The sequence below is a fragment of the Anopheles coustani genome, chromosome 2 (assembly GCF_943734705.1).
Source record: "Anopheles coustani chromosome 2, idAnoCousDA_361_x.2, whole genome shotgun sequence".
Taxonomy (NCBI): domain Eukaryota; kingdom Metazoa; phylum Arthropoda; class Insecta; order Diptera; family Culicidae; genus Anopheles; species Anopheles coustani.
In genome coordinates, this window is record NC_071289.1 from 23628721 (window position 1) to 23656510 (window position 27790).

The following is a 27790-nucleotide window of genomic DNA, read 5'->3' on the forward strand; positions in this document are numbered from 1 at the left end:
TTGCTGAGAGTTGTGCTATTTTGTTCTGCATTCAAAGCGGCAGCGATTTTAAAAGATGATGCTAAAAACACACTTATGATCTCAGTTGACTTGGCGAATTTTAGTGGTTCATACGGTCGTCGTTTTCGGCCGTACGGCTCGCGTGCCAGCTGAGATAGTTCTCCTTCGTGGCCATCTCGTACTCTTGCACAAGCGCTTCAACCACGTCGCGCGATTCGTCCAGTTCGCTCAGGTCATCCTTAAATTTGTCCTCTTTACGAAACTGGTCCAAGAAGGCGCCCCGCTTCCGTAGCTTATCGTACTGGCCGAGGGCTCGCTCGAAAAGAGAGCAAATACTGGTGTGGTTGGCCAACATCAATCCCGAAACACGGTGGCTGCTCTGTACGTAGGGGCTACTACGCGACAGGGCCACCTGAATGCTGGCCGGGCCCCACGGGATAAACTGCGCCAGTTTGCGCTCCCGAATCCGCTGAATCGATTGATGCACTTGGGATGGATTCACCTCGCCCTGGATGATATTTAATATGGAAATATACCTATGGTGGTTAGTTTTGTCCGGACCCGTCGACACCATCATGTTCTTTGGCTGAAGCAAACGACGCATCACATCGAGCACGGTCGTTTTCTGAACCGCCTGCAAATCCGATTCCGTCGTCAGAGGCGTGTAACCGGTCATGAGAAAGTGCAGCTGGGACGTGGGAATCAAGGGGGCAATCAGCTCGATCAGATTGTTATGCATGTAGGAAGGATAACGAAGAGTTGTCGTGCTGACGGACATGATGGTCGATACTAGCGTGTTGATTTGAGAAAAGCTCGGGTTATCCAAATGAAGCCAATCGGTTGCGATGCGATTCAGGGCGGTATTGTCCAGGACAACCACGCAATCGGCACAACTGGTTAAACGGCGGAGCGTAAGGAGACTGTTGTATGGCTGAACCACAACATCACTGATTTCGTCCTGGTTCGGGAATACGCTGTACGTTTGGATCAGCTTCTTCGGGAAGTGGTCAGAAAGACGCTCCATAATGTATGAACCCATTCCGGACCCAGTTCCACCGGCGATGGAATGGCAAAGAACGAAACCCTCGAGGCTTTCGGTACCATCTGCTTCGCGGTCAATAATATCGAACACTTCCTCGTGCAGTTTTTCGCCCTGAGAGAAACCGGAAGCCCAATTGTTACCGGCACCACCACCGTCCTTCGATAGGTATACATTCTCTGGGTTGTAGAGCTACGATGAAGAAAAAGCAGAGCAATAGAAAGATATTTCTTTGTACGGGGCCATTGATCGTTACCTTTGCGTACGGTGATGTCATAATATTATTAATCACACGCGGTTCCAAGTCCAACAAAACCGACCGTGGAATGTAGTGGTCATCATCCGCTTGATAGAAAAACACATCCTTGCGGTCGATACCATCTGTTGCAAATTCCTGCAATATCCCGGACGGTGAAATGCCGTGTTCCAGACAGAGCCGCTTCCAGAACTCAAATCCGACTGCAAAGAGAACAATGTGAATAACCAAGAAATGTACGTTAGCAAAACTATGATTAAATTATTAGAACAAATTTCCAGTTCTTACTCTGATTCCCGCATTGCCCCAGCTGAAGAGTAATGATACCGCGAGGCATCGTCCACAAAGCAATGTGATTTCTTATGTCTCGCAACACGTACTTTTTTAAGGAAATCGTAAGAATTCACAACGAATACCACTGTACCACTTGCCGGTTTGATCAGGTCACTGTTTGGGAAAATAGGCTAAACGAATGATTATTGTTTACTACGATGCCTCGAAGGAATCTTTCAAATTCTATCGCTTGCAAAAGTTATCGTTTTATAAACGGATAATAACAGGGCTGTACACGATACAGAAAGAAACCGTGCAGGAAAAGGGTTAACTTTATATTTTCCTATCTGTATACATACAGAACTATAGTTTAATTGAAATTAACTGTAACCGCATTCATGTGTCGTAGAATAGATTAAATTAATTTAATTAAAAATCATAAACCCCTTAGTAGTGTTTTTGTTTGACCATGTGTCTAGCAACTTCTTAAATCAAAAAAAAATCCTATTAAATACTGATGTACAAATTATAAGTACATTCTATAATGAAGTCGGATCTATATGACTATTTTAGTATAATAAGTATAAATGGTGGGAAAAATGTTCTCTACCGTGAAGCATTCGACGCGATATTGTATTCCCAAGCATCCGTAGGGGGTGATGTAGCCCTGACATCCCTATCTGTTTTTGCCCCTTCGATACCTTTACGAACGATAAGTATATTTTCAGGCATAGCACTTTTAGGTACGCTTGTTTTTGTGTCTGAAGAACGTCCTCATCAAAGGTTGTTTTATTTTTATTACTTTATCGGAAAGTGAAGCTGTGAGTTGTTTTACATTGAAAATCCCTTATTGCACACGGTTACAATACTGATTAAGCATGTTCTCGGTCGACTTGCGCGACCGTGCCGAAGGGGACATTAGTATCGGGCGGAGATCAATGATGCCAAAACCCTCGAACGCTACTAGCACCAACGGCGAAGTAATCGATCTGGTCAGCGACACTGAGGACGAAGTGGTACATAAAAAGGACCGAGATATAAATGATAACACTGGCTGCGCTAAGGGCGGCATCGAGAAACGAGCATCACTGTTCGAGCGACGATGCTATCAAAGTCCAGCCCGCTCCATTGCCACCTCAACTACCGATTCGCCAGCATCGGAAGGAAGATTATCCGTGTATAGGCGGAAGTCCATCCACATGTCACCCGAGCGGGCACCAATGATGTGGCCCACGGCCACTTTTCGATCTCCAGCAAGCCAAGGCGAGTCTAGTACAAGCAGCCCAAGAACATCTTCAGCCAGTGGGATTATAGTCAATCGCTCATACAACAAAACACCGACAACACCTAGCACATCCAGTAGTGAGCGTTTGAAGCTTGACTCAGTCCGATTAAGGGTTCCCGTCATTCGTTTGGAAGATATTCGTGATCGCTTTTCGCTGTCCGATAATGGGTTACTATCGGAAGATAGCCTCCAAAACGACCGAGCCGGACCGAGTATGAGTAAGTTTACCGTCAGTTGCACTATCTGAAACGAAAATATGATACTAATTTCGATATAATTGTTTGAACTCATTTGCAGTAACCACAGGTCGTACTTTTACCCCACGGCCAAATTTTCTGAGACGATCGTTTCATAAGCTACCTACATCTCCTAGCAAAATACTTACGATCGATCTGGAACCGGATTCATCGCCCTCGAAAATAACGAGCACTTTCTCCGATTGTGAAGAGTGTGATATTGTTCTAGATACGACATGCACCAAACGTGATGAAGTGTTGAAAACATCAACAACCATCGACCTAATCGAACAGCAGCCTACTGAGGAGCAGATGGATGTTGTTGATGTCGACAAAACCGTTCCCGATACTGATTCCGTAGAGAACTTATCTTCCTCCTCCTCGTCCAGCAATATGAAAGTAGTATACGTGGGCAAGCTTGATGCGACGCAGAAAATACCGGCCGTGGCAAGTTTGCCTGATGAAACGTCCGATGCCAAGAAGGACAACGCAAGCGACGAAGTCAGTTCGATGGACAACTCGTACGGTGATGTGTCCAGCTTCGGTTGCTTGAAACATACATCTAACTTTAGTAGTGTTGGCCGTCGGCAGAATGTCCGGATAGGTGCGGACGAGCAAAAGCCGCTAAACGAGTTCGATCTGTTGCTGTTGAAGATCAACCAAACGATGCCACCAATGTCGCAACAGGACCGCATTGATCAGTGGCGCGTGACGGCCGACGATTTGCTGCACTCGATCCCAACGAAGGCCGCCATCGAAACGACCAGCTCAACGTGCGCCAAGCGCCCCCTACACGACACCGTGCGCATCTCTAGCGATGACGATTCGGACAATCTGGAGGCAGACGCGGGTCCATGTGAAAAAGGAGTACGAAAAAAGCGCCGTACGATCGAAGAGGGTGCTGCGACGGAAGCGCAAGGTGACGGTGCCAGTTGTTTGGATTTTCGGAAAAGTCAGATAAATCCTGAAATTGATAAGCCTCCTCGGGCACTAGAGGCGTTGGACGGCACGAGTATGATTCTGTTGCGGAAAAATTACCATAAACTCCCTACGCGCTGCCGAGAACTGACTGACTGGTCCGTTCCCTCCGACCACCGTGAATCTTCCGACAGCGGACTGTCGTTGGCTGGTGCAGAGATGCCGGGCGTAAAACCGTACGCGCACCTTCTTAACCGTAGCAACGACGAGCGTGACAAGTTTCTGAACTATCTCAAGATCAGTCCATACTTTCGAACGGATGAAAAGGCGCTCGTTTGTCCGAGTCGAACGTTTGGAGACCACGCTTCGGACGCCATTGACAACAAGCAGCTGGACGTGTCTGCTCACTCAAATTCAAACCGCCTTAAACCCTTCCGAGCGAATCGAACAAAGAAAAGCGGAAAGGAGAAGCGCAAGAAACCACCGAAGAACAAAGCGCATCCGTCAGTGATTGCTAGTACCGGTCTACGGGGTGCCCGGCGGCTCGTTCTCGCTAGTTCGCTGCGCAACGGTAAGGTGATACGATACAGGAACAATATTCTAAGCACACTCGCGAAGCCCAAACCTAGGACAGCAAGCACGTCACATGGTCGAAAGGTGGACGGATCGGAACAAACTCCGATGCAGGGTAAGGAAAAGAAGCCTCATTTGGCCACAACCGTACGATCCATGTCGGTCTCGGACGACATTTTGCTGAAGTGCGATGAGCGTCAACGGCGTATGTTACGACGCAGCGCATCGGCAGCGATCCCCTCGATACCATCGTCCGATGTCGACAATAAATCCGGCAAGGGGCGCTGCTCGGTGGACAGTGCCGTCAGCAGTTCGACCAGTGCAGAGATGCGGCAACCGAACCACGTCGGTACGCAATCGAAGGAATGTCAAACGGTGGATGTGATGATCGGTCGGAAGGAGTCACTTCTCCCGCCAGCGGCCGTGAACGAGGGAAAACGTTTGCGCAATCCGCTGGTACGCACCGATGGAGAAATACTTCACGTCTTCCTTATCGACGAGCTGCTGATCGCGGTGCAAAAGGAGCGCATCAGCTTCTGGAAGTACTCACGGTTAAGCGTGCTGTTGGGCGTGAAACAAGATTGGCAGCGAGTAGGACAAATTCAACGCTTGACTCGTGGTAAGTTTCAGGCCGGGAATTGATTTTTCGTACGTTGTAAGTGAAGTGTAGGGGATTACAAATCTGTCTTCTTTGCTTTACAGACACCGAGGTGGACCCCCACAACGCTAACCGGATCGTCTACAACCATTCCGATCCCGTCTACCTAGAACCGAGGGCAAGGGATTTGGCCGACGATAAATCGCGTGCCTGCCCGCTTGCTTCGATTTATGTGAACGCATATTTTCTTGACATGCCCGGCACGATACCGACGAAGGTTTACGTAAACGTCGATGCTGGCACGGGGGCCGATTCTACTGAACCCGATGAGGTCGAGTGTGCTGAAGGCATAGAAGAGCTCGTGCGCATGAAATCATACCAGCTTGATACGGTTAAAAGGTAGGCGTTTGTCTCGAATGAGAATTTCGTGGGCTATTAATTATTTTCTTTCCATCCCTTCGAATGTAGTGCACTCGAAGACATCCGGCTAGTACCACTGCCGAAGACACGTGATTTTATTGTGTGTTGGCATGAGCACGCCACCGACATGGAATCGCGCACCGGTTTGTGTAAATACAGTCTGACGCAGGATCTTGATTCGTTGGGCTGCATTCGTGAGTTTGTCGGTGTTAAGCAGCGTCTAACTAGCCTCCGGTGCATGAACGACCGGAAACTGCTTGGTCTGGGACAGTCGACGGTGCACATTTGGTGCTTCGAAAGTGGGTACCTTCTGCGTACAGTCGATCTGAAGATACCGATTGGGCTGGTCATGGGCGCATATTTGCACATTGAAGCGGTACGTAACAAGCAAGGTGCAGACGAGCGAGCTGATTTCTTACTTTATGTAATCTGTTTTTCCTCCCGTAGAACGAAAGCACCCTCATTATGCTACAGCTGCAGCACGCACCGGAACCGGCTGGCAATCATCGCAAACTGGTCAAGGTGGTAGCGGTCAATCTGGCAAAACCGTCGTGGTACATCGCTCACGGTTATGAAATTGCTCTAGCATCGATGAGGTAATTATTTTGCACCAAGCATCAGTTTTAAAAGCAAAAGTTTATACAGAAAGTGTCCCACATTTGGCAATCTTTGATGAATTCCAATTCTCGAAAAAGATTGTTTGTCGAGCGGTTTAGTGTTTTACTCAAATAAGCCTTCTGCCAAATCACCATATGGCACCAACTAATTTGCCATCAATTTCTTTTATTTCACTAAATATCCATTATCAAATAAATAAAAACATTTGATTCTTCTAGTATTATCAGTTCGAGTCCGGTGTCAAATCTGGATGAGGATAACTGCACCCCGCGGCTCTGCGTAACGTTCGACAGTGGTGAGCTCTTGTTGGTGAGCCTAACCGATCCTTCCGCTTGCTGGACGAACCATCAGCGATTAGAGAAGGAACTGCAGCGAGTGGATCCCGGTGCAATGAACATTTGCAACCGGCTACGAAGTAACGGCAGCAACGAATTGTACCGACCCCGAGAACGCATACTGAACGGGTCGAACTGGAACGGCGGCCGTGATCTGGTTTTTCTCAGTGACCAACAATTGACCACTAAAACGATCGATGAGTACATAATGGAGCGCACTAAAGATAGGGGGTAGACAAGGGGGACATCATTCCTTTACTTCATTTTCAATTGATCAAAGAAGATAGTGCAGTGTTGCACATAATTTGGATTGTCCGTTGAACTATAAAGGAGAAATCATTTTTCATATCATCTTTACGTTTTTATCCATTTTGAGCAAATTTTCGTTCATCAATCCTTCGCCTAGAATGTTCCTTTCTCTCACTTCTTTTTCGTAAACGGGTGATAACAGTTTAAAATAGGAAATCGCTCACATAGTATTTATTTTCCTGTTCATTCTGCTTTAGGCATTCGTGCATTCGTTGTGCTTTAAGTGTGACATAGAATTTCACTCGCATCGTGTGATGTAGGGGTACCATGGCCCCAAAATGGCATTAGAAATGACCGTGCCATTTTGCAACGCTGCATGAGAACCGAAAATTGGCTTAAACTGATTAATGTAAAAAGTGTAACATAGCTTTTGGGATAGCATCTCTGACCTTCCTGTTTGTCAAAACTTCATCTGGCTTGGCAGCAAACAGGCAAGAAAAAAAAGATCAGCACTGTTAAGACCTGATACTGGTTCCCTTCTTCTAGCAAAAAATAATAAAGATGTATTTTAAGATCTCACCCATATCTTGTTCTTGTGTAAATGCTTCTTATGTAAGTATGCCTTATTAATAAAAATGTTAATAAATTATGTGTATAACTACACACAACAGGCAAGTGAAGAAATAAACGTATTCAAGAATATTTTGCTAACATACTTCTTCTTGGCGTAAGGACCTCTTGGTCATGCCTGCCCATTATGGGCTTACGAGACTTGTTTCCCTGTTGTACGTGGATAGTCAGTCCTCTCGTACAGGGGAGGGTCCGGTCTCGGTTGGGATTCGAACCCACGCCGTAGAGGTGGTGAGGCCCTTTGCTATCATACAAATAAGGTAAATACGATACGATCGAATACGTTAAATAACTCACAAAAGTCTCATGTTATACACTTTTCAATAGACGACTATTTTAAAATGTTCTTTACTGAGCCAATTAGTCCGAAGATAATGCATGCCCTGAAAAGTTTGAACGATAATCGTGAGGATTTATTAAATGGGTAAACATGTATAACAATCTGTAATCTAATCAAATAAATTGTGTGGTCGAGTTCAGGTGCACATTCCACCTGAACAACGCTACAAAATGACTGAACTTATGTACCATTCAGTACAAGCAAAGTAAAGCTAAAAACAACAAGCAGTAAAATTTTTCAATCTTATCTTTGATTTCGATCTAATTAGCAGAGTATAAAAATGGAACGATTTCACTGTTAAATTAAATTCCATGCGATTTAATACGACGAAAAATTACAGGTATATGGTTAAAGTTGTTACGATTCGCAAAACACTTTGCTTATCTACATGAATCGGAACTAGTTGCACGATTCAGTTACAGGAATCACTCCATCTACCTGGGTTTGAATTCGAACACACCACTCTAGGCATAAATTGCATACGTTTTGAAGTGGAATGTTTTTGTTGATGTTCGTCTGTACGATGCATTGAACAGAGTCAGTGAAATTTAGCTGCACCGTGCAAATTGCTTGATGAAAAATGTGTCGCGCTAGTGGAAAACTGCATTAAAAGCTTTCGTCGAGCTAAATTCAAACCACGCGACGCTACGTGTTCTTTCTGTGCGTCAGGGGGAACAGAACTAGCAGGAAGATGTGATTCGCGACGAAGCGTAAACACATGTAAAATCAATCGGTGGTCAGCAGTTGTGTAGGCAACCATACAACGCAAAAACCTTGCAATCGAACGCCCGATACGGAGTGTAGAGTAGCGGAACGAAACGCAACAAAACGGATACGTTTGAGTGATTTTGGAGTGAGAAAACGAAAAACACTCCTAAAGATCAGTTTTGCCAAACGAATTTCGCATTGCAATCGTCGTTTCGATTTTTGCGCACTACCGTAGAGCGAACCGTGAGCCTCCACTTGGGTAAAGAGGGAACACAGCCGGTCGTTGCGCGGACTACAAACTTCTGCACGTGACGGAAGCAGCATGACGGTGGTTTATCCTCGCAAAATGTTGTCCCGCTTCCATCCGTACCACGGTCAGAACATAATATTATTCAACGAGAACACGGTCGCCTACCGAAAGGCGAGCTTCGGCAATGCGCTCACCTTCAGCGAGAAACCTTTGCAACCGGGAGAAATTTTCCTGTTAGAGATTGAAAAAAATGAGCGCGGCTGGAGTGGCCACATGCGATTGGGTAAGAAAGGTGCATCATCAAAAATGCCGCTGTACGATTAATGTGCTGATTTTGGCTACCATTTCAGGACTGACGCAGCTGGAGATCAAACCGGCCTCCACGCTTCAGTACGCGCTGCCCGATCTGGCCAATCTCGGCTCGAGCTGGGTGTTCCCGATAACACGTAACGTCGGCAACTCGGTGTTGAAAACCAACATCCTCGGCAACGGGCCGAACGTAAAGACCTCAAGGGGCGCTTTCCCCCGCAGTCGACTCAAGCCCGTGTCGCACGACGGTGCCAGCGAGGACATATTGCCAACCGACACCAACTCCCGCATCGGCGTCATCTTTGTGCCGAGTGAACACGAAGCAGACAAGGCCAACATGCACTTCATCATCAACGGGGAGGATCAAGGTCCGTGCACACACGACATCCCGTACACCAAGGGTGCGCTACACGTGGTGGTCGATGTGTACGGTACGACCAAGCAGGTAAAGATCATCCAGCTCTACGGCATTTCGACGCTGCAAGGTGCGTGTCGGGACGCGATACTGGCACGGGTAAAAAAGTCCTCCATTCCAGACCTGCCGCTACCGGAGAGTTTGAAAACGTATCTCTTGCAGTAGGTTTCCGGGTATAAAGTACGTTTATCATTAAAATAGGCATTATAAAGTGTTACCTCCCCAACACCCGCACTACCTACTGTCCTCCGTCAGTCAACAAAACACTCCCCAATCGATGAGCCAGACGAACAGACGGATACAATACGATTGTGCTATGTGCAGTCGGTTTGGACGGTTTTGTGGACAAAGCCTCATCAATCCATGAGAGGTAACAATGCAATGCGAATCTCAAGTTGCTAAGATACGCTCAGATTCCTATCGTATATTCCCCACTTTGCACACTATCATATTCGATAGTATCAGGTATGACCCCAATTAGTTTTAAAAAGAATCAAAAATCTTCTTGTCTGATAAATAGTTTTAATTCGCCGTTTAGCAGGTTCTAAACCTCGGATGGTGTATGGTGGATATGTAAAATAATCGCTCTTATTAAACTTCTTGAAAGCTTTGTCCTTTTTAAATCTTACCTCTTAAATTTCACGGCAGCTTCGATCCAAATTAATCTGTATTTCAAATTCCAGTCAGGCCAAACTAGATTGAAACAGAGTGAGAATACATCGGATTGATAACCGTCAAACAGCATACGGACCATATGAATGACATAGCAGGATAGGATAGTACTTTACCCCGTAAGTGTTTTTCTCACTCCCCTCAAGCCCCCAACTGTATCGGATCCAAGATGCTTGTATGCAGTTTTATTCAGTATCTTTTGCAGTTTTGCGTTCGCCTGCACTTCATAAAACCAGTCTCTTTGGAGTTAACTACTCGGTAGCGTTATTAGCGGGAAAAGTCACCGGTGATAATATTGATTTGCTGCCGGCAGATATGATTGCAGGGTAAAAATTGAGTGGAGGCAACCAATGGTTATTTGGAAGAGAGTTTTTCTCCCCACTGCATCGCCACACTTTTGCTGTAGAGAGTCAATTGGCAGAAGATCGTAGGGTCATAATGTGAATGTTGGTTTGGGAATGAAAAAATGGAAAACCCCTTTAAACTGGATGTAAACATTCAACTCCTGTGAATAGGTATTTAATGAAAGCACACACATGCAAACGTATAATTATCCAAATTGTTGGATTTTGTGTATCGATATCTCTTTTAGATGGTCATGAAACAAAACAAAAACTGTAATAATAAATGTAGCGTCTAGTATGATTGATAATATGATTTTATTATCCAATTGCATTTGGAAAGAAAATATAACTACAAAATTGCTGCTATCCGCTATCATATTTGCTTTTGCTATCAACTCTACCATTTCAATAGGTTTACGTAAAACAAAAACAAATTTAAAAAAATAAATATGAAAAATTCATTTGTGTTGTTTTTTAAAAACCGTGGGGTTGTTATGTTTCAACAAAGCACTTAGTTAATCTATCGTTTCAATAATTTCTAGCGTCGTATCAGCTATAGATCGGTTGGCGATCCATCGTCATTCGGTGCTCCACCATCGGATTCCTTATGCCGCCTAAAATGCAACCGTAACCCGCTCACAGTGGCGAATAACTTCATGCACAAGCTGCAGGAGAATGGCTTCTCCTTAGTGTGGACGCGCTGATGAACCTTCCAATTCGACTTTTGCACAAACTCTTTCCCACAGTGCCGACACTGGTAATGTTTGTTCCCGAGGTGCACATCCATGTGCTGCCGCAGTCTGTGCGGCGTGGAAAACGCTTTCCCACAGTGGGAGCATAGATGATTCCGGGGCTGTTCGGTACGCTGGTTTTCGTGCACCGTTTTGATATGAGCGGAAAGCTTGGCCCTTACCGTGAATTGCTTGCCACAGCGATCGCACTCGAATTGTTTGGAGTGCCACTGGCGGTGGTAGATAATTCTATGATAATCAATCGTCGCATACTGGCAGTCTGCTTCCATGGCACATTGGTACTGCCGCTGGCCATCTGCCGTATGCGTTATCGTGACCCCGTCGAGAGAAAAGGCACGCAACGTTTCCGGATAGTGTTTCTTTGGAGATGACCTTTGGTTCTGTCGCCGACCGTAGCGTGGATCGTCTGGAAAGTGGTCGGCCATGTGGATACGCAAGGCGGTACCGGTCGTGTACGATCTTTGGCACACCTCGCACGAGTGTATGCGCTCCCCCAGATGGAGCCGTTTGTGGTTGGTAAAGTTGTGCTCGTGGTTGAACCGCATGTCACAGAACTCGCAAGCGTATGGTTTTTCTCCCGTATGGATGCGCAGGTGTCTCCGCAGGCACGTTCCAGTACCGAAAGCCCGGTTACAGTACTCACACCGAAACCGTCCCGAATCTTCCGCTTCGTGTGTCCGCTGATGGCGCTGTAGAAGATGCGAACGCTTGAAAGTTGCACCACAGCGTTCACATTTGTGACCTTCCGGATTTGTTTCTGCCGTATGCTCTTGAGTGACGTGAATGTAAGCCGATCGTTGCTTCAGAAAACGTTTCGGACAGTTCGGACAGCGGTATGGATAGAAGTGACTCTGGAGATGGCGGTTCATCGAGATGAGCGTAGTGCACACCATCGGATATTCGGCCGTATGGCAATCGGAACACGTAAATGGAAGGAGTTTTATGTGCGTCGATAGGTGAACGTCGAGGTCTCTTCCGGTTTCAAAGGACTCAGAACAATAGTAGCACGTATGCGCAACCAATTCTAGATCCTCCACGGTGTTCGATTGCGTATCATTAGTTGTGTGAGCACTGTAATCCTTTTTACTTCTGCCATTACTCTGCGATTTGACCATTTTTTTGCTCTTGCCATAGTGCGTGTACTCTTTTCTATTCTTTGCCTTTATAGGTTGGAGATTCTTCTCACTCCTATTTTCATCTAGAGGCGTTACAGTTTTTTCGTCCAAAATATTGTAAATATTCGTAGCCAGCTGATCGTGATAACTAGCTGTGTTCTTGCAACTAGTATTACTTTTGTCGTTGATTTCATTAGGATCAGTATAGGTTAAACCAACTGCGATGGAATCGTCTATAGGATTATTTTCGGGAGTTCTTGGAGCTTCGGGATTATTGGCATATTGCGAATCGTCACTAGGATTGTTTTGCATTGAATCTTCCACGGGCTGTGGTTTAAAATTATAACCTTCAGTATCTAAGCATTCTTCTATGATGTCATTCTCATCACAGTGTTCCATGACTACGTTGACAGGTTCCGGTTCCAAGACATCGTACCCCGAACCGATCGTTGCATTTTCATGATCCATAGGAGCCATTTTTAACCTCTTTAGTACGTCGGTAAATGTGCTTGCCAGTTCGCAATCTTCCTCACCTATCAAAGCCTCATAGTGAGGAAAGTTAAACTCGGCGAGCGCTTGTTGCATCTCCCGGTCGGATTCTAAACATCCCATCCGAAAGGTAAGGGCGAATTTAAGTTTAAACGTACAGATCGAACACACATTCGTAGGCACGATGCTACCGATTTCGGCAGTTATACCGACCGTAGTTTCGATCGCTTCCCGTATGGTTACCGGACCGCACAGTACCTCGTCCAGTCGCTGCATTTCTTCAGCGCGCTCCAAGCAAAGCCTGCAATACATTGCACTGAGGTCTATCGTAATGTTCCTATCGGCTCCATTTCTTGTGTCCAGGATAACAACCCCCGGGAGGGTAGTTGGTTGTATTTCAATCATGTTATATGCTGTTTTGTTGGAAAGTAGAAAAATCAATTCAGTTTATTGTTGGAAAATGATGCTACGTTTAGCCAGCTCAGAATAAACCACAAACCTTTGGTTGGTATTTACTTCCCACTACATCTGTATTATGTACGAATGTCCTACCCGAAAATACATCACACTTTAACGAAAATTTGTTCTTATTTTTAAGAAACCAATAGAATTAACGCTTTGTTGACGAATTGACAAACAAGCGTGTGTGTGACCCGACTAACGCACGCATACTCTTGCAGAATCGACGACTTTACGAAACGTCAAATCCATTTTCGGCTTCGGAGAAGCGTGGAAATGCCTAAAAAATGTTTTAGTGCAAGCGGATTCTTTGCAATGGCCAGACGTAGATGCGACTACTCGATGGGTTCTAGTGATTCTGAAGAAGAAAGTATATCATCTGTTTCGAGTGATTCGGAAGAAGAAGAATGCGACACTATACAAATTAAGCGAGTTAAAGTAGAACCTGGCGAGGCAGAAGAATGGGCTGAACGAGACCAGCCACAAACTTTGGTAGAATTCGCAAAGGTTTCCGGTCCAACCATCGAGCTGAGTTCTACTGCGACTGTAAGCAAATATGCGGAACTACTGTTTGATGATTCGTTTTTTAAACTACTCGCAACTCACACCAACATTAATCACAAACTTCAATCGGCATCTTATAAAACTGCTTCCAAAAGTCCGGTATTCGAAGATGTCACCGTAAACGATATGAAAAAGTTTCTTGGATTGTTGCTGCTGATGGGGCAAATAAAAAAATCACACTGGAGAGAATATTGGACGACGGACGCCTTGATTGAAACACCTATCTTTCCACAAACCATGACCAGAAACAGATTTGAGCAAATACTTCGGTTCTTTCATATCGCGGATGATACGCAAAGCATGGATGGTGCTAACAAGGAACTGTGGATAGTAAAACCGCTAATGGATCATTTCATCCCGAAATTTCAGTCAATTTATGCACCGAAACAACAATTATCGATGAACGAAGCTATCGTTCCCTCGACAGGAAATCTTCGCTTCAGAAAACACAATCCCGCCAAAACAACAAGGTATGGAGTTTTGTTAAGAATGCTTAGCGAGAGTGAGACTGGATATATTCTTAACATGGAAGTATATGCAGGCTCCGGAAAACCATCGATTGAAAGCATCACATCAGTTATCCAGCCATATTTCGGTCGTTGGCACCATGTTTATCAGGATAACTACTACAACAGCGTTGCCATGGCAAACATGCTATATGAAAATCAGACTCTAGTTTGTGGGATCATTCGGGCAAATCGTGGCATACCAACGGTTATAAAAGATAAGTCGACAGCTCTTCAAAGGGGAGAAATTGCCTATGTAAGGAATGGTCCCATCATGGTACTTGCGTGGAAAAATAAGAGATTGATAAACATGATATCAACTGTTCATGATGCGTCGATGAAACCAACGAGAAATAAAAAGAGAGTCTTCTCAAGCGCAGCTTCCAAACCAACGTGCGTGTTGGACCATAGCAAATATTTGGCGGGAGACGATCGTACCGGGCGGTACCTGGCCAACTGCCACGTTTTTAGAAAAACTGGTAAATGGTACAAAAAAATGACATTCTTTCTGATCAACTGTGCTTTATTCAACGCCTTCGTACTTTGTCGTTCCCATAGTGAAGGAAAAAGTAAAATGCGCTACAGGCAGTTCCTACTAGAAGTAGCAAGAGCATGGATAGCTGCCGACGCCTTGCCGGCTCAAAAGGTGCCTAAAACTAAGCCACAAGAGACAAAAGAAAACCATGCTCTAGAAAAAATTGTGACACCAGGAAAGGAACGGCCAACCAGAAAATGTAAAGTTTGTTATGAAGAAGGGTTGCGCAAGGAGACACGATACATCTGTAAAGCGTGTAATGTACCGTTGCATGCATATAAATGCTTCGAGAATTTTCATATTGCTTTGAACAAATCATCAAATAAAAGAAATAAATAAACCTTTTCTCCTATTAGAATAAGCAATGAATTTCAAGTTTATATGATAATTCGAATAACGCAAATGTGAATTCAGTGAGATGAGATTTCAGTGCATAATGGGGCTGGAAGACGAACGCAAGTGAAAGATAACGCCGTATAATCGCCGTGGCATAACCATAATTATACGCTCGCAAAGTGTTTACGTAAATTACAAAAAGGAAACAAATTAATGTTTACAAACAATTCTAACGACAAAATGTGTACTTAAAACAGGGTCAATTCAAACTTGGTTCATGATGACAGTACTGTTGCAACCAAGGATTAAGTTTCCTTAACAGGTGATATCCATCAATTGTAAATACAAAAAGTATTGTGGTTCGTTTTGAAACAATAATTTATTTTATCCTGTCTAAATTTTAGCAAAATACTTCTATTGTTTTCATTCAACAATTTGTTCTTAAGAATTATTCTCGCCTGTGCGCTTGAAATTGGTCACCTATGTGTCAAACAGATGATAGACAAATGCCATTACTTCTATCGATTTGGTTATTTAAATTCACTTCACGAACAAAACATCAACATCAATATCAACGCAAACTGATCACAACATCGTACACTCTTCGGTAACTTCGTCGATTCGTATCCCGAAATCGTCCCACAACAACGATGCATGTTTGTCGCTTCTGTCTCCGATGGACGGAACCTACTGTGGACGTAGAAGATCAGGTGTTACTGGTAAAGAACATTTTTGGTCTCGAGGTAAGTTGCTTTACCTTTCTTCCGCTTGTTTTTCAACGTGCCTTCGTTTAATTTTACTTGTTCTTTATTCGTAGATAGATTGTGCCACCTGGTTTCCTCGGAATGTGTGTGAAGAGTGCTGTACGCGGCTAGAGCAGTGTGTTCAATTTTATGAACAGGTAATGAAGGCAGAAAGGTCACTCCAGAACCTCCACGAAGGTGGTGTGCTGGAGCCACTGTTGGCCGAACCTAAGGAAAGCGGTGAACCATTTGGTGGTATTGATTTATCTCCCAAAGAAAATGCTGATGAGAGCGATCCAGCCTACTACGTAATGGATGAGATTGACGATAATCAACCGGCTCAGCCGCTGCACGAGGATCTGGGCGGTGGATATAAGGATTTAATCGAGGAACCTATGAGTATGCTACCAAAAGAGAGGCTGGTAGAAATTCAGATTGAAGCTGTTGAAGAACTCGAAATAGTGTGTGCACCAACGAAGACGAATGAGGTGCATTATCAACAGGAACACCTTTTGCCCTTTGTGCAACAAGTACGTGAAGACAAACAGGTTGGTGGTATTGAAAAATCAAGTAACGGAATGCTGCATTATGAATCAACTAACAAATCGGAATCTAGAATAGTTGATGAAGATACCAAAGAAGCTTGTCAAAGCAGGCTTGGTCGTGAAACACGTAGTGCTAAATCCGCATCCAACATGAAAGTGCCAACGGAAAAGATCGATAGGATTCCTAACAAATGCTTTATCTGTGATACGGTGTTTGCAACCGTAACGGAACTACAAAGTCACCTGTACGACCACGAGAAAATACTGCCCTATCGTTGTGATAAATGCAGCACGGCGGAACATCCGATCGAAATACGTACCATCATTTCCCTAAACAATCATCTTGAAACGCATCGTTACAAATTAGTATGTAACCGGTGTCCGTTGCGATTTCGAAGTTATACCAGCTGGTATGAGCACAACAAAAAAAGGCATTCCGAGCTCCGGTCCTACACTTGCAATTTGTGCGGGATGAATTTTGAGGTGAACCGTAAATATTTGAAGCACATGAACGGCCACCGGAATAAGCAGATGGGGCGATACAAATGTACCACGTGCGCGAAGGTATTTGAAACCTCAACTGAGCTGAAACGGCACGAGAAGATTCACTTGAGTCAACCCGTCTTCAAATGCCCGGACTGTACGCGTGGATTCAATCAAGAGTGGAGCCTAAAACTGCATCAACGAAGGCACCGTCAGCATAGCGAGGTGTACCGGTGCATCCAGTGTCCCGGGAAATATGCAAATTTCACCGATTGGAGACGCCATATGAAGGAGCACTTTCCGGAGGATGAGCGTTACTGGGAGCTGCAAGATGTGCTGCCTGCCTCGTTGCAGGATGCGGGCGAGTATCCGAAGGGTTGCGCTGAACCGGGCTGCACCTACGTGGCCTCCTCGTTGCAGTTGATGTGGATGCACTATCGCACTCACTATAAGGCGTTTGAGTGTCAGCATTGTCCTCGGAAGTTCTCAAACACGACGAATCTACGACAGCACATCGATCTGGTTCACCGTGGCTTAAGACCACACGAGTGTGGGAAATGTGGAAAACGCTTCGGCTACCGCCATAAGCTGAAGGAACACATGAACATGCACGACGGGGTGCGCAACCTACAGTGTAGGTACTGCGAGAAAAGTTTTACCCATAGCTCGCACTTGACCGTCCACGAGCGGGTGCACACGGGTGCAAAACTGTACATGTGTGATCTTTGCGGTCGACGGTTTCGAACGTCATCGGCATTCGCGAAGCACCGGTCCCAACAGGATCAAACCACTGGTGTCCATGTGGCGAGTACACGTTGTGTACAACAGCAGTTCAAACAGTTGCAACAACATCAACCGCAGGTTGATGAGAGCATCTGAAACAATGAGCTCAAGCAAGAGGGACAGGAGGTAGAAGGTAAACTTTGTAGACCAAAAACAGAGTCACAGAGACATACGTTTGTTCTAAATAATGAAAATTGATACTTAAAAAAAAAGAAATTTTACCAACTAACTATAATTTGTTATATCATATAACCCTACTATCGGCATGAGTAAGGATAGGTAAAAAAATCGCATCGAAATATCGGTGGCCATATATTTTGATTGAAAACTTAATAAAACAACTTTGTTGAAACAACATGAAACCTTGTGTTGTCATTAAAGGAGTATCCAACGCTTGTGAAACAATTTGGTTAGAAAATCGGCCCATGAGCGCCGGGGCTCACATCCTCGACGGCGTGGGTTCGAATTCCAACTGAGACCGGACCCTCCCCTGTACGAGAGGACTGACTATCCACGTACAACAGGGAAACAAGTCTCGTAAGCCCTTAACGGGCAGACATGACCAAGACATGTCAACAATTTGTTTAAATTTAGTTGTATCGTTATTCCATTGGAGGGTGGCGGATTCTCTACTGTCGTACAATGTTAAGTGCCTACTATTGGGATTACAGCAGGTGTTTTAGCGTCACATGTCGGTCCAAAGACTATTCGTTACCAGTTTGCTCAACCACAGCAATGACGCGACCAATTTATTAGGACAGATTACTCTATCAGTTTCATCCAGATCTGTTAGGCCACGACAAGTGATCTCAACACAATTTAACCGTACCAGTTTAGGACATTCTGATCCCCTGAATGTTACGATCCTTGCATTCAACGACGTAGCAGACCCTTTCGACTTTAATATGTCTCATTCTACATATATTCTACGCCACCGTGTGTTATAATTTTATCTATCTAGATTTAAGCTGTCTATGTAGACAGGCACTGTCCGATGGACGTAATATGTAAATAAAAAAAGCGATCCACTTCGGTGAGTTTCTAGCTGCGAGTTAGAAATTGAACACAAGCGAGACAAACAAGCGACAACGACTTTGCCACGAAAGATAAGCGTATCGTGCATGACTGGCACGCGCGATAAGTGGTATTAAGCGTTTCGGTTTCCCTTGAGTCGATTTCATCATCCATCTTGACCTAGTGTGAAGGTAAATTACTGGACAGCAACAAACCTTCTCTTCATCCTATGGAATGCATCTACATGCCACGAGCCGTTGTTTGATAAGAGGAAGCACATTCGGCAATGCCGTGTAAAACAACAAACGGTTTTTAGTAAACAAATTCAAATGACATTTATTCTACTGAACACACATATCCCGTGGCTCGTTTCAATTGGGATTTCGTTGTACAGCTTCGAAATCCTGAGGTATATGTAGCGTCGGCTAGTTCAATCAGCAAACCATAAAGTCTTCCACCGCAATCGGCATCGGTTCGATCCCGTCGAGCCCGGCAGCGACTGCCTCGAACGTCCCCACGATGTTCAAGGTCTCCGGCTTGTGCGGATGCTGTTTGCGGATGTGCACTTTGAGGTAGTCCTTGCGCGGGTACCGCCGAAGGCAGTACTCGCACTGGAACGGTTTCCCCTCGTCGCCCGGATTATGTATCAACATGTGGCGCTTCAGATCGGACGACTGCACGTACCGCTTCCGGCAGATTGGACACTCGAACGCTTTCTCGCGCGTATGGATGCGCATATGAATCTTCAGGCACTGCAACCGCTTGAAGGTAGCCGTGCAGACGGTGCAGGAATGTTTGCGCTCTTGCGAGTGGCTGATCAGGTGCGTCTTGAGCAATTCTTTCGTGCGGAAGCACTTACCACACTCGTCGCACACGTGGTCCTTCGTGCTGTTCGTGTGCAGTTTACGGTGATTTTTGAGATACAGCTTGTTCTTGAACCGCCGCCCACAAACGCCACACTCGAAGGGCATCTCGTTCGAATGGGTCGTCTCGTGGTTGGAGAGGTCGTGGGCCCGCCCGAACGTGCGGCCGCAAATCGAGCACGGGTAGCACTTTTCCCGGAACACCTTTTGTTGGTGCTGCAGCAGAAAGAACATCGAGGAGAACCGTTTCCGGCAGACGTCACACTCGAACGGTTTACCATCGTCCGTGCCGGATGATCCGGTGGAACCGTCCGTCGGTTTGTGCACCTGCAGCGCATGCTCCCGCAGTGCAGCAGCATTGACGAACACCTCGCGACAACCGCCACAGCATCGGCGACTTTGCTGCTCCATTACCACCTCCCCGTGGTGTACCCGCTCGAGGTGAAGCGTAAGAAAGAGCTGCTTCATAAAAATCGCCCCACAAAGTTGGCACTGAAACTGACGTATCATACGTTTGTGCGTTGCCAGGGACTTTCGCGTTGGATACCGGCGGTAGCACGTTTCGCATTCGAACGCCTTTTCCGAGTTAACGGTCCGCTCGGGTCGGTGGACCTCTTGCGAGTGGAGCAGAAGGTCCAGTTCCTGCTCGAAGTCCATACGGCAACCGCAACATTTGTACGTTTCCTTGTTCTTGTGGCACTTGCTGTGTATGTCGAGATTGGTCTGGGTCATGAAGCGCTTGCCACACTGCGCACAAGTGTACTTCCGGTTAACCGACCGTTGGTGTTCCTTCAGCAAGCTCAGCGTACTGAACTTTCGGTAGCATACTCCGCACCGAAGCTGTTCCCCTTCGGTCTTGGGGCAATCAGTGGTGGTGGGCGGCGCCGCCGGGAGGTGCACGGCCTGCGAATGTTCACGAAGCCTTTGTTCGTTGTCGAAGAGCTTCTTACAGCCGCAACATTGTTTTTGCTCTTGGGGCACACATGCGGGTTCATCGTCATTAGTTTCACTAGATTCGTACGTTTTTTCGGCTCTCAACAAATTTGTCGCGAACTTTGGTTCTTCGTGTGTACGAGCCGCGTAAGTCATGTGCAATGATTCCAGCGGTTGTTGTTCTAGTATCATTTCCGGTTCCCTATATGCTTGCTCCGTTCCCTGCTGATATTCCTGTTGATCTGGTGCCAGATGTTCTCCGGGCAAGTTGTTTTCCTCCGAGCACTGATTGTTCTTATCGATCGGTGGCGTGAAATTGCAGCGATTGTGTTCTTCCAGCAATATTCTAGCACCATTCTCAAGCAACATGTCGTCGTACGCGTCGGACAGCAGAAATTCATAGTCTGACGGATCCATATCTTCCGGCTGCAGGACCATGGGACATCTCGGCCCAGCGTCGGTCCCCATCTTAGTACCGCAGTGTAGATTAAGCTCATGCTTGAAAATGGATCGTAGAGTCACGTCCGATTCACGGCACTTCTGAATGGTGTGGTAAGCGATTAGCATATACTGTGCACAGCTTCGACAAACGTTCCGGGGGAGTGCATCGTTCTTGCGAATCTCCACGTGGGCACACTCCTGGATCACCTCGCAGAGTATCACATCCTCGAACTCGTCGTATACGCATACGAAATCATCCTCGCAGCTTTCCATGCAAATACGACACACCTTGTAGCAATCTGGCTCGATTAGGATGTCCATCGTGCGATCCAAACAACCATGCACACAACAGCCGAAAACGGCAAACGCGTAAGGTTTGGCTGAGCCCGCCTCCTTGCTTACGATCTTTACTGGACAACTGCTTGAAGAGTGACTGAGGGGTTAAGAAAAAAAACACTGCACGTCCGTGATTTCATTGATGCGACGAATTTCTTACCCTTGCAGGAAAACAGATAAGAATGAACCGCCCCGGGGATGATTGTTGTCGGGTGACTCGTTCCAATTGTCCAACGAATGTTGAGTTTATGTTGTCCGGAATCGAATAAACAAGCGCTGAAAGGGGAATGGAAGTGGTACCACTTGGGATGAAGGGATTTTGACAGCTGTGTCAGTTTTGTTGCCACAACAACTGTTTGCACAGTGGTCACCAACTGCACATAGCGTGCGCCACGCAAGACTACATCACCGCAAGACTACATCAAGCGTACCATGCCATAAACTTGGTACGGTCTAGTAACAGCGTGTGAGTCAGTGACGATGGCGCTCTAGAAAGAGGGAAAAATCGGGTTTTGACACCTGACCGCACCAGTTTTTTGGTATGGTACGCTTGATGTAGTCACGCGGTTAAGTTTCGTTGTATTCTCGGCAATACGGCTGGCTGCCAGCTGTATATATCTAAGAATATCTTAGTTCTTAATGCACTTATTTGATTCATTATCGCTATGACTGGCCGTCCACACGGCATCGTAGCGTAGCGATTTTGACACTCCATCGTAGTGTCAACTATTGTTTACGGCCGTGGCTAAGGCCTCGCGACCAACATTTACACTACGACGGAGTTTTAAAAACGCTACGCTACGATGCCGTGTGGACGCTGCCTGAGAAGAACGTAATGATTATAACTTTAAAAAGATTGGTAAATATTGTCATGGTTAGTGGAGAAACAGTCGTTCAAATTTGATTCGCTGCGTTTGCTTTTTTTTTCGAAGAAATACGAAACGATTAAGCCCAAAATATGCACAAAATAAGCACTTTCTGGGATAAATGGGTAAGTACGACCCCAACCCCCATTTCTCGTCATTCTTCTGTTCCAAATTTTCGACCGGAGCCTTGTGTCGACTGGTTGAATACATATTGTTTCAGAAAATCGGGTTGTTGCTTCATCCAGGGCACGATCAACTGTCAAATTCAGATAATCCCTTTTGAAACACCCTGTACTTTGAGACGTATGTATCTGTTTTTCGGGGCTGTCAATCCCGAGCACCGGCTGTTTTACCATAGTGCACCTGTAACACTCAGAACAGTCAAGTGCAGGTGTACGCGCCCTTTCCTTCGTCTTCACTCTAGGAGTGTTTCGCGACCATCTCCGCGAGCCGCGCGTCTGCGGTGTTCTTGCCATCTCCAACCCGTGGACCGAAAGGAGGGAGTTAAGAAATTCAACCAATCAGCTGTGTTTATTGGTTCGCTGCTGTTGCTTCCATTTGCCCGCTAGCTGTACCCGTCCAAGGTGGCTAAGAAAGATCGCGAAAGCGGATCTAGCAGCAGCAGCTATACCGATTACCAATGAAGTAGCGCGCGGTCAAGTAGACGGGACAGCCATAACACGAATTATCTCGTTTGCCTTCTTTGCCGTTCAGTGTTGCTCGTGCTTTTTCGGTCGCGATATAGCAGCAGTGCCAGTTTAACCACCAAACACCGGTAATATGCTGCTCGGGAGTTAGTACGGCTTTAGACATCCGTCGAAGTGAGCGAATGTGAAAATTAAGCGACTACCTTCACGTGCGATAAGAGCTGACGCGCGGTATCAGTCTCGCAACAGAAGGGAATTTTCGGTGACGACCCTGCTGATTGCTGCCTAATTTCGTTCAATTTACTTTGCCCGGTGCCTGAGGTGCGAACGTTAGTCATCAGAAAAACGAGGACGGTGGTTGTGTCGGAACTTCATTAGAGAATGACGCGAACGAGAAGTGTGTCTCCGAAATCGATCGAAGCATGCGAGGATAAACGATCGGACCAAAGGTGAGTATGGTGGGGCGGCGTTTTCATTGAAAACGTTCGAGAAACATTATGTCATGACGCGGTGATTGTATGTTCCCTTTCCGACAGGCTGCTGCATAAATGGACCCGCTACTCCAGCGCCAAGCTCGAGGAGGTGGAAGAAACGCTGCTCTCAGGTTGGTAAAGCGATGGCTAGAGAACTGGTGAACAACAACCTGTAGAGGGATGCGAGTGGGAACGAGCGCGCGCGCAAGTTGTGTTTGTTTACTACTGTGCAAACAGCAGTTTTTCGCCACCTGCGGGCAAATACTTTGTCGAAGACGGGCCCCGGGTCGAAAGGACATCCTTCTTTAAGGACATCGTCTTTTTTTCTCGTCCTCATTTCTAGCCCTCCGGAAACCCTTCGAAAGCCAGTTCCTCTCCGAGACTCGTTGCGATCGGACGCACTTTTACCAAAACAGAGTGTTAAAAAAAGTGCAAAAGCAAGCCACATCATGGCTGCTTCGAGAAGCACCCTGCGGGTGGATTTCTCGAAGCTCCCCAAAAGGCCGTCCTTGATGGAGGCCACAACCCTCGCCATGACCAAGCTGGGTCTAAGCAGCTCTTCAATCGTTTCAATCCGGACGAAGCCGGCATCCCACTTCCTTCACATCCGAGTGAAGGACCAGAGCCTTGCTCTAAGAACCGTCGAGGAGAACGACGGCAAGCATTCTCTCGAATGCGACGGGAAGAAATTCCCGATCCCGATCGTAATGGTCGACAATTCCGTGGTCATCAAAATCCACGACCTGTCCGAGGACATCACGGACAGATGCATTACGGATTTCTTTGCTCGCTACGGAGAAGTCCGGTCAATCCGAGCCGGAGTATGGGCGAAGCCATACCCGTGTGCCGGAATCCCTGACGGATACCGCTACGTCACAGCGGTCTTGTCTAAGCCGGTGCCGTCATACGTCTCGATTGGAGGGGAAGAGACGCTGATAACATACCGGGGACAGCAGCAAACGTGTCGAACATGCCGTCTTGCTGCACACCATGGGATGACCTGCACCCAAGGCAGGAAACTGGTGGCTCAGAAGACGAGCGTCAACGAGAGGCTGTCGTATGCCTCAGCGGTGCAGAATGGCACCGAAAACCCTGCTCCAGCAACAGTCCCCCGGGCGAGCACACAAACCGTCCGTGCACCGACCGACCCGGTGAGCACACCGACCGTTCCGGCAAGCACAATGCTCATCCCATCGAGCACACCGATCATCCCGGCGCCCGCATCGACCGTCCCGGAGAGCGCACCGGCCGTCCGCGCACCGACAGTCCCGACGAGCACATCGACCGTCGCGGCGAGCGCACCGGCCGGTGCTTCGAGCCTGACAATAGGCGCACCAGCAACGATCATCCCGATGCAGGCCACTAGCGTTGCGGCTAGTACACGGACCGTCCCGGCAGTAGCATCTTTCATCCGGGCAAGTGCGTTGACCGTACCGGCAGCATCGACCAGCACCAAGATGGACAACGCCGGACTTCAGGTGGACGCCGATGCCTCATCGACGTTCAAAGCCCCTCGTGTCCCTTCACCTTCCGCTACACCTTCATCCCTTTCCTGGCAAACAGTGGCAGGTAAGAGAAAGACGGACGAACAGACGGACAGCGACGTGTCGTGCAAGTCTGGGGAGGAACCGATCAAGCGTAAGCCAGGTCGTCCTCCCAAAAAGACCAATGCCACGGCAGCGAAACCGACTGGGGTAATGGAAGTGGACGCACAGTAGTTTGATGGAAATGGATGAGTTGATGACATCAGTGACGATCGCATCGATAAACATCAATGCGATATCCAATTCCACCAAACTAGATGCACTACGAACTTTCATACGCACTCTTGACACAGACATAATCTTCCTACAAGAAGTTTCTGTCAAAGACTTTGTGCTCCCTGGGTACAATGTTGTAACAAACATTGACCACACAAGGAGAGGTACAGCGATCGCCTTGCGGGTGAACCTAAAATTTTCTCACGTCGAGCGTAGCTTGGACTCACGACTAATCTGCGTCCGGCTTGAGAATTCTTCCACGCTATGCAACATTTACGCTCCTTCGGGAAGTCAAAACAGAGCTGAGCGGGAACTCTTTTTCAACCGCTCGCTGGCGTACTACCTGCGGAATGCACCGGGACCGGTCATCCTTGCAGGGGATTTCAACTGCGTGCTGAAGTCCAAGGACGCCACGGGTATGGGGAATACGAGTCTCACTTTGCAAAACTTTGTTGACAGTATGCAGTTGTGTGACAGCTGGGAGGCTCTCAAAGGAAACTTTGTAGAGTTCTCTCACATCACACGTGGTTCGGGCTCTCGCATCGATCGCTGCTACGTCTCTAAGGACATGAAGGATCAACTGCGTGCAACAGACATGCACGTATTGTCTTTCTCGGACCATAAGGCGCTCACGGTGCGCATCTGCCTTCCAAACATACCTCGCATGCGGCAAAATGGATACTGGCAACTTCGGCCACATATCTTGACAGCCGAAAACATGGAGGAGTTTAGATGTAAGTGGAACTATTGGACAAAACAGCGAAGGAGCTTTGGCTCCTGGATGGAATGGTGGATTCATTTCGCCAAACCAAAAATAAAATCGTTCTTCCGATGGAAAACGAATGAAAAATACTCCATGTTCCGCTTGCAGCATAACATTCTCTATGCGAAGTTAGAGTCCTCATACGGTCGGTATCTTTCCAATCCGATCGAGTTGGTCAATATCAACCGTATAAAAGGAGAAATGCTACTCCTTCAGAGGCGTTTCTCCGAGGACTTTACAAGGATTAACGAAACAAGGGTGTGTGGGGAAAACCTCTCCACCTTTCAGCTTGAGAAACGAAGGCGGGAGCGCACCGTGATCACCAGACTTACGTGTGACAACAACGTTGTTTTGGATTCTCCAAAACAACTGGCAGACTACATACATACGTACTACAGGGAGTTATACACCGACGAGACAACAAACGTTGACGATACTTTTGCCTGTCATCGTGTAATCCCCGAAGATTGCGAAATCAACAACGATTGCATGGATGAGATCACCTACGGTGATGTCCTTCATGCAATTGAAAAATCGAAACCTCGAAAGTCTCCTGGGCCGGATGGAATTCCGATTGAATTTTATCAGCGAACGTTTGGGATAATTTGGAGAGAAATCATATTGATTCTCAACGATGCTCTCAACGGTCGTTTCCCGGCGGCCTTTGTCGATGGGGTCATAGTGCTTGCGAGGAAAAGGGGAGATGGGTGCACACTATCTTCGTACCGTCCGATCTCTCTGCTTAACACTGACTACAAGCTGCTTTCCAGAATTCTGAAGCAGCGGCTCGAGAAGATTATTGCTAGGTGGCAAATCATTTCACCGTCGCAGAAGTGTAGCAATAAACCCTGCAATATCTTCCAAGCTGTGCTCTCTGTTAAGGAGAGAATATTCGAACTCAAACGGAAGAAGAAGTGTGCAAAACTCGTCTCTTTCGATCTCTCGCAGGCGTTTGACCGTGTTGACAGGGGCTTCCTGTTTGGAACGATGGATTCATTAGGGTTTAATCCCGCATTAGTGCGGCTTTTGAGGAAAATTGGTGAGCAATCTTCGTCCCGTGTCATTGTAAATGGATCCCTATCACCTGCCTTTCCCATCCAACGTTCCGTGCGACAAGGAGATCCCTTGTCAATGCACCTGTTCATCCTCTACCTTCACCCCCTCATCAAGAGACTCGAAGATATATGCTGCGATCAGGGCGACCTGATCAACGCGTATGCTGACGACGTCTCCGTGGTGAGTACTTCCCCTTCCACAATCGAGCGGGTGAGAGCAGCAATTGAGGCCTTTGGAGTCACTTCTGGAGCGAGGTTAAACGTCCTTAAAACCACGGCTCTGGACATCGGAATGGTGACAACCGAGAACAGAATCAACCTGCCATGGCTGCACACCGTAGAACGGCTCCGTTTACTTGGAATTCTGTTCTCTAACAGTATCCGGGAAACAGCGGGCCACAATTGGGATACTGTTATCAATCACTTTCGTCAGTTGGTATGGCTGCACAGGGTGAGAGATCTAAACCTGCTGCAAAAGGTAACGCTGCTCAACTCATTCTTGCTCCCTAAGCTATGGTTTGTTGCGTCAGTCTGTGGCCCTCGCGCAATGGACATAGCCAAGGTGACAAGTTTGATCGGGTCTCTCCTCTGGAACGGATCTGGGGGTATACGTGTCTCGCTCCAGCAGCTGGCCCTGCCACGAGACCGTGGTGGCTTAAACCTACACATCCCAGCCGTGATGACAGCAGCCCTACTCACAAACCGCTATGTTGCAGAACATCAGAGCCTCTCATTTGGAGCCCAACACATCTTGTGTGCGGGAAACCCCCCAGATATTACATTGATACCGTCTACGTATCCGTGCCTTCGCAGTGTTGTCCAGCAACTGGCGTACACTCCATGTACGGTAAAAACACAGCT

The 27790-nt window shown here is 46.8% G+C and overlaps 7 protein-coding genes and 1 long non-coding RNA gene across 10 annotated transcripts; 5 read left to right on the plus strand and 3 right to left on the minus strand.

The window, feature by feature from the left end:
• Positions 1 to 6: 6 nt before the first annotated feature.
• Positions 7 to 1763, minus strand: LOC131267673 (tubulin gamma-1 chain-like). Its single transcript, XM_058270604.1, has 3 exons — positions 1584 to 1763; positions 1296 to 1498; positions 7 to 1231 (listed from the first exon to the last, which is right to left on the minus strand). Exons 1-3 carry the CDS (start codon positions 1630 to 1632, stop codon positions 101 to 103), a joined length of 1383 nt encoding a protein of 460 aa, XP_058126587.1. The 5' UTR covers positions 1633 to 1763; the 3' UTR covers positions 7 to 100.
• Positions 1764 to 2355: 592 nt separating this feature from the next.
• Positions 2356 to 7379, plus strand: LOC131267718 (uncharacterized). The gene is made up of 6 exons (XM_058270659.1): positions 2356 to 3071; positions 3151 to 5199; positions 5283 to 5577; positions 5647 to 5974; positions 6046 to 6194; positions 6435 to 7379. The coding sequence occupies exons 1-6, from the start codon at positions 2447 to 2449 to the stop codon at positions 6784 to 6786; spliced, it is 3798 nt and encodes a 1265-aa protein (XP_058126642.1). The 5' UTR covers positions 2356 to 2446; the 3' UTR covers positions 6787 to 7379.
• Positions 7380 to 8298: 919 nt separating this feature from the next.
• On the plus strand, positions 8299 to 10769 carry LOC131262734 (neuralized-like protein 2). The gene is made up of 2 exons (XM_058264799.1): positions 8299 to 9011; positions 9079 to 10769. The coding sequence occupies exons 1-2, from the start codon at positions 8801 to 8803 to the stop codon at positions 9615 to 9617; spliced, it is 750 nt and encodes a 249-aa protein (XP_058120782.1). The 5' UTR covers positions 8299 to 8800; the 3' UTR covers positions 9618 to 10769.
• A 191-nt stretch (positions 10770 to 10960) lies between these two features.
• Positions 10961 to 12690, minus strand: LOC131265856 (zinc finger protein 660-like). The gene has a single exon (XM_058268190.1). It carries the CDS (start codon positions 12645 to 12647, stop codon positions 11022 to 11024), a length of 1626 nt encoding a protein of 541 aa, XP_058124173.1. The 5' UTR covers positions 12648 to 12690; the 3' UTR covers positions 10961 to 11021.
• Positions 12691 to 13619: 929 nt separating this feature from the next.
• LOC131265857 (piggyBac transposable element-derived protein 4) lies at positions 13620 to 15269 on the plus strand. Of its 2 annotated transcripts, none has more exons than XM_058268191.1 (2): positions 13620 to 13829; positions 13943 to 15269. In XM_058268191.1, the coding sequence occupies exon 2, from the start codon at positions 13974 to 13976 to the stop codon at positions 15225 to 15227; it is 1254 nt and encodes a 417-aa protein (XP_058124174.1). In that variant the 5' UTR covers positions 13620 to 13829; positions 13943 to 13973; the 3' UTR covers positions 15228 to 15269. The 2 variants fall into 2 exon arrangements, with proteins under 2 accessions (XP_058124174.1, XP_058124175.1); XM_058268192.1 differs by having other exon boundaries at positions 13620 to 14317; positions 14389 to 14452.
• Positions 15270 to 15806: 537 nt separating this feature from the next.
• LOC131265854 (zinc finger protein 260-like) lies at positions 15807 to 18092 on the plus strand. Of its 2 annotated transcripts, none has more exons than XM_058268187.1 (2): positions 15807 to 15967; positions 16042 to 18092. In XM_058268187.1, the coding sequence occupies exons 1-2, from the start codon at positions 15875 to 15877 to the stop codon at positions 17872 to 17874; spliced, it is 1926 nt and encodes a 641-aa protein (XP_058124170.1). In that variant the 5' UTR covers positions 15807 to 15874; the 3' UTR covers positions 17875 to 18092. The 2 variants fall into 2 exon arrangements, with proteins under 2 accessions (XP_058124170.1, XP_058124171.1); XM_058268188.1 differs by lacking the exon at positions 15807 to 15967 and having other exon boundaries at positions 16045 to 16125; positions 16268 to 18092.
• A 1011-nt stretch (positions 18093 to 19103) lies between these two features.
• On the minus strand, positions 19104 to 21621 carry LOC131265853 (zinc finger protein 420-like). Its single transcript, XM_058268186.1, has 2 exons — positions 21526 to 21621; positions 19104 to 21462 (listed from the first exon to the last, which is right to left on the minus strand). Exon 2 carries the CDS (start codon positions 21348 to 21350, stop codon positions 19227 to 19229), a length of 2124 nt encoding a protein of 707 aa, XP_058124169.1. The 5' UTR covers positions 21351 to 21462; positions 21526 to 21621; the 3' UTR covers positions 19104 to 19226.
• A 1019-nt stretch (positions 21622 to 22640) lies between these two features.
• Positions 22641 to 23718, plus strand: LOC131265860 (uncharacterized). Its single transcript, XR_009178305.1, has 3 exons — positions 22641 to 23327; positions 23415 to 23482; positions 23695 to 23718. It is a non-coding gene; the product is annotated as an uncharacterized LOC131265860 (long non-coding RNA).
• The last annotated feature ends 4072 nt before the right edge of the window (positions 23719 to 27790 follow it).

Excerpts from the sequence above, each read along its gene's own strand:
- LOC131265854 (XM_058268187.1), top strand. The coding sequence starts at position 15,875 with ATGCATGTTTGTCGCTTCTGTCTCCGATGGACGGAACCTACTGTGGAC. Across the intron at positions 15,968-16,041 it reads AGAACATTTTTGGTCTCGAG|ATAGATTGTGCCACCTGGTT; the intron begins GTAAGTTGCTTT and ends CTTTATTCGTAG.
- LOC131262734 (XM_058264799.1), top strand. The coding sequence starts at position 8,801 with ATGACGGTGGTTTATCCTCGCAAAATGTTGTCCCGCTTCCATCCGTAC. Across the intron at positions 9,012-9,078 it reads GAGTGGCCACATGCGATTGG|GACTGACGCAGCTGGAGATC; the intron begins GTAAGAAAGGTG and ends CTACCATTTCAG.
- LOC131265853 (XM_058268186.1), bottom strand. The coding sequence starts at position 21,350 with ATGGACATCCTAATCGAGCCAGATTGCTACAAGGTGTGTCGTATTTGC.
- LOC131267718 (XM_058270659.1), top strand. The coding sequence starts at position 2,447 with ATGTTCTCGGTCGACTTGCGCGACCGTGCCGAAGGGGACATTAGTATC. Across the intron at positions 3,072-3,150 it reads CCGAGCCGGACCGAGTATGA|TAACCACAGGTCGTACTTTT; the intron begins GTAAGTTTACCG and ends ACTCATTTGCAG. Across the intron at positions 5,578-5,646 it reads CAGCTTGATACGGTTAAAAG|TGCACTCGAAGACATCCGGC; the intron begins GTAGGCGTTTGT and ends CTTCGAATGTAG.
- LOC131265856 (XM_058268190.1), bottom strand. The coding sequence starts at position 12,647 with ATGCAAAACAATCCTAGTGACGATTCGCAATATGCCAATAATCCCGAA.
- LOC131267673 (XM_058270604.1), bottom strand. The coding sequence starts at position 1,632 with ATGCCTCGCGGTATCATTACTCTTCAGCTGGGGCAATGCGGGAATCAG. Across the intron at positions 1,499-1,583 it reads GGGGCAATGCGGGAATCAGA|TCGGATTTGAGTTCTGGAAG; the intron begins GTAAGAACTGGA and ends TTCTCTTTGCAG. Across the intron at positions 1,232-1,295 it reads TGACATCACCGTACGCAAAG|CTCTACAACCCAGAGAATGT; the intron begins GTAACGATCAAT and ends TCTTCATCGTAG.
- LOC131265857 (XM_058268191.1), top strand. The coding sequence starts at position 13,974 with ATGAAAAAGTTTCTTGGATTGTTGCTGCTGATGGGGCAAATAAAAAAA.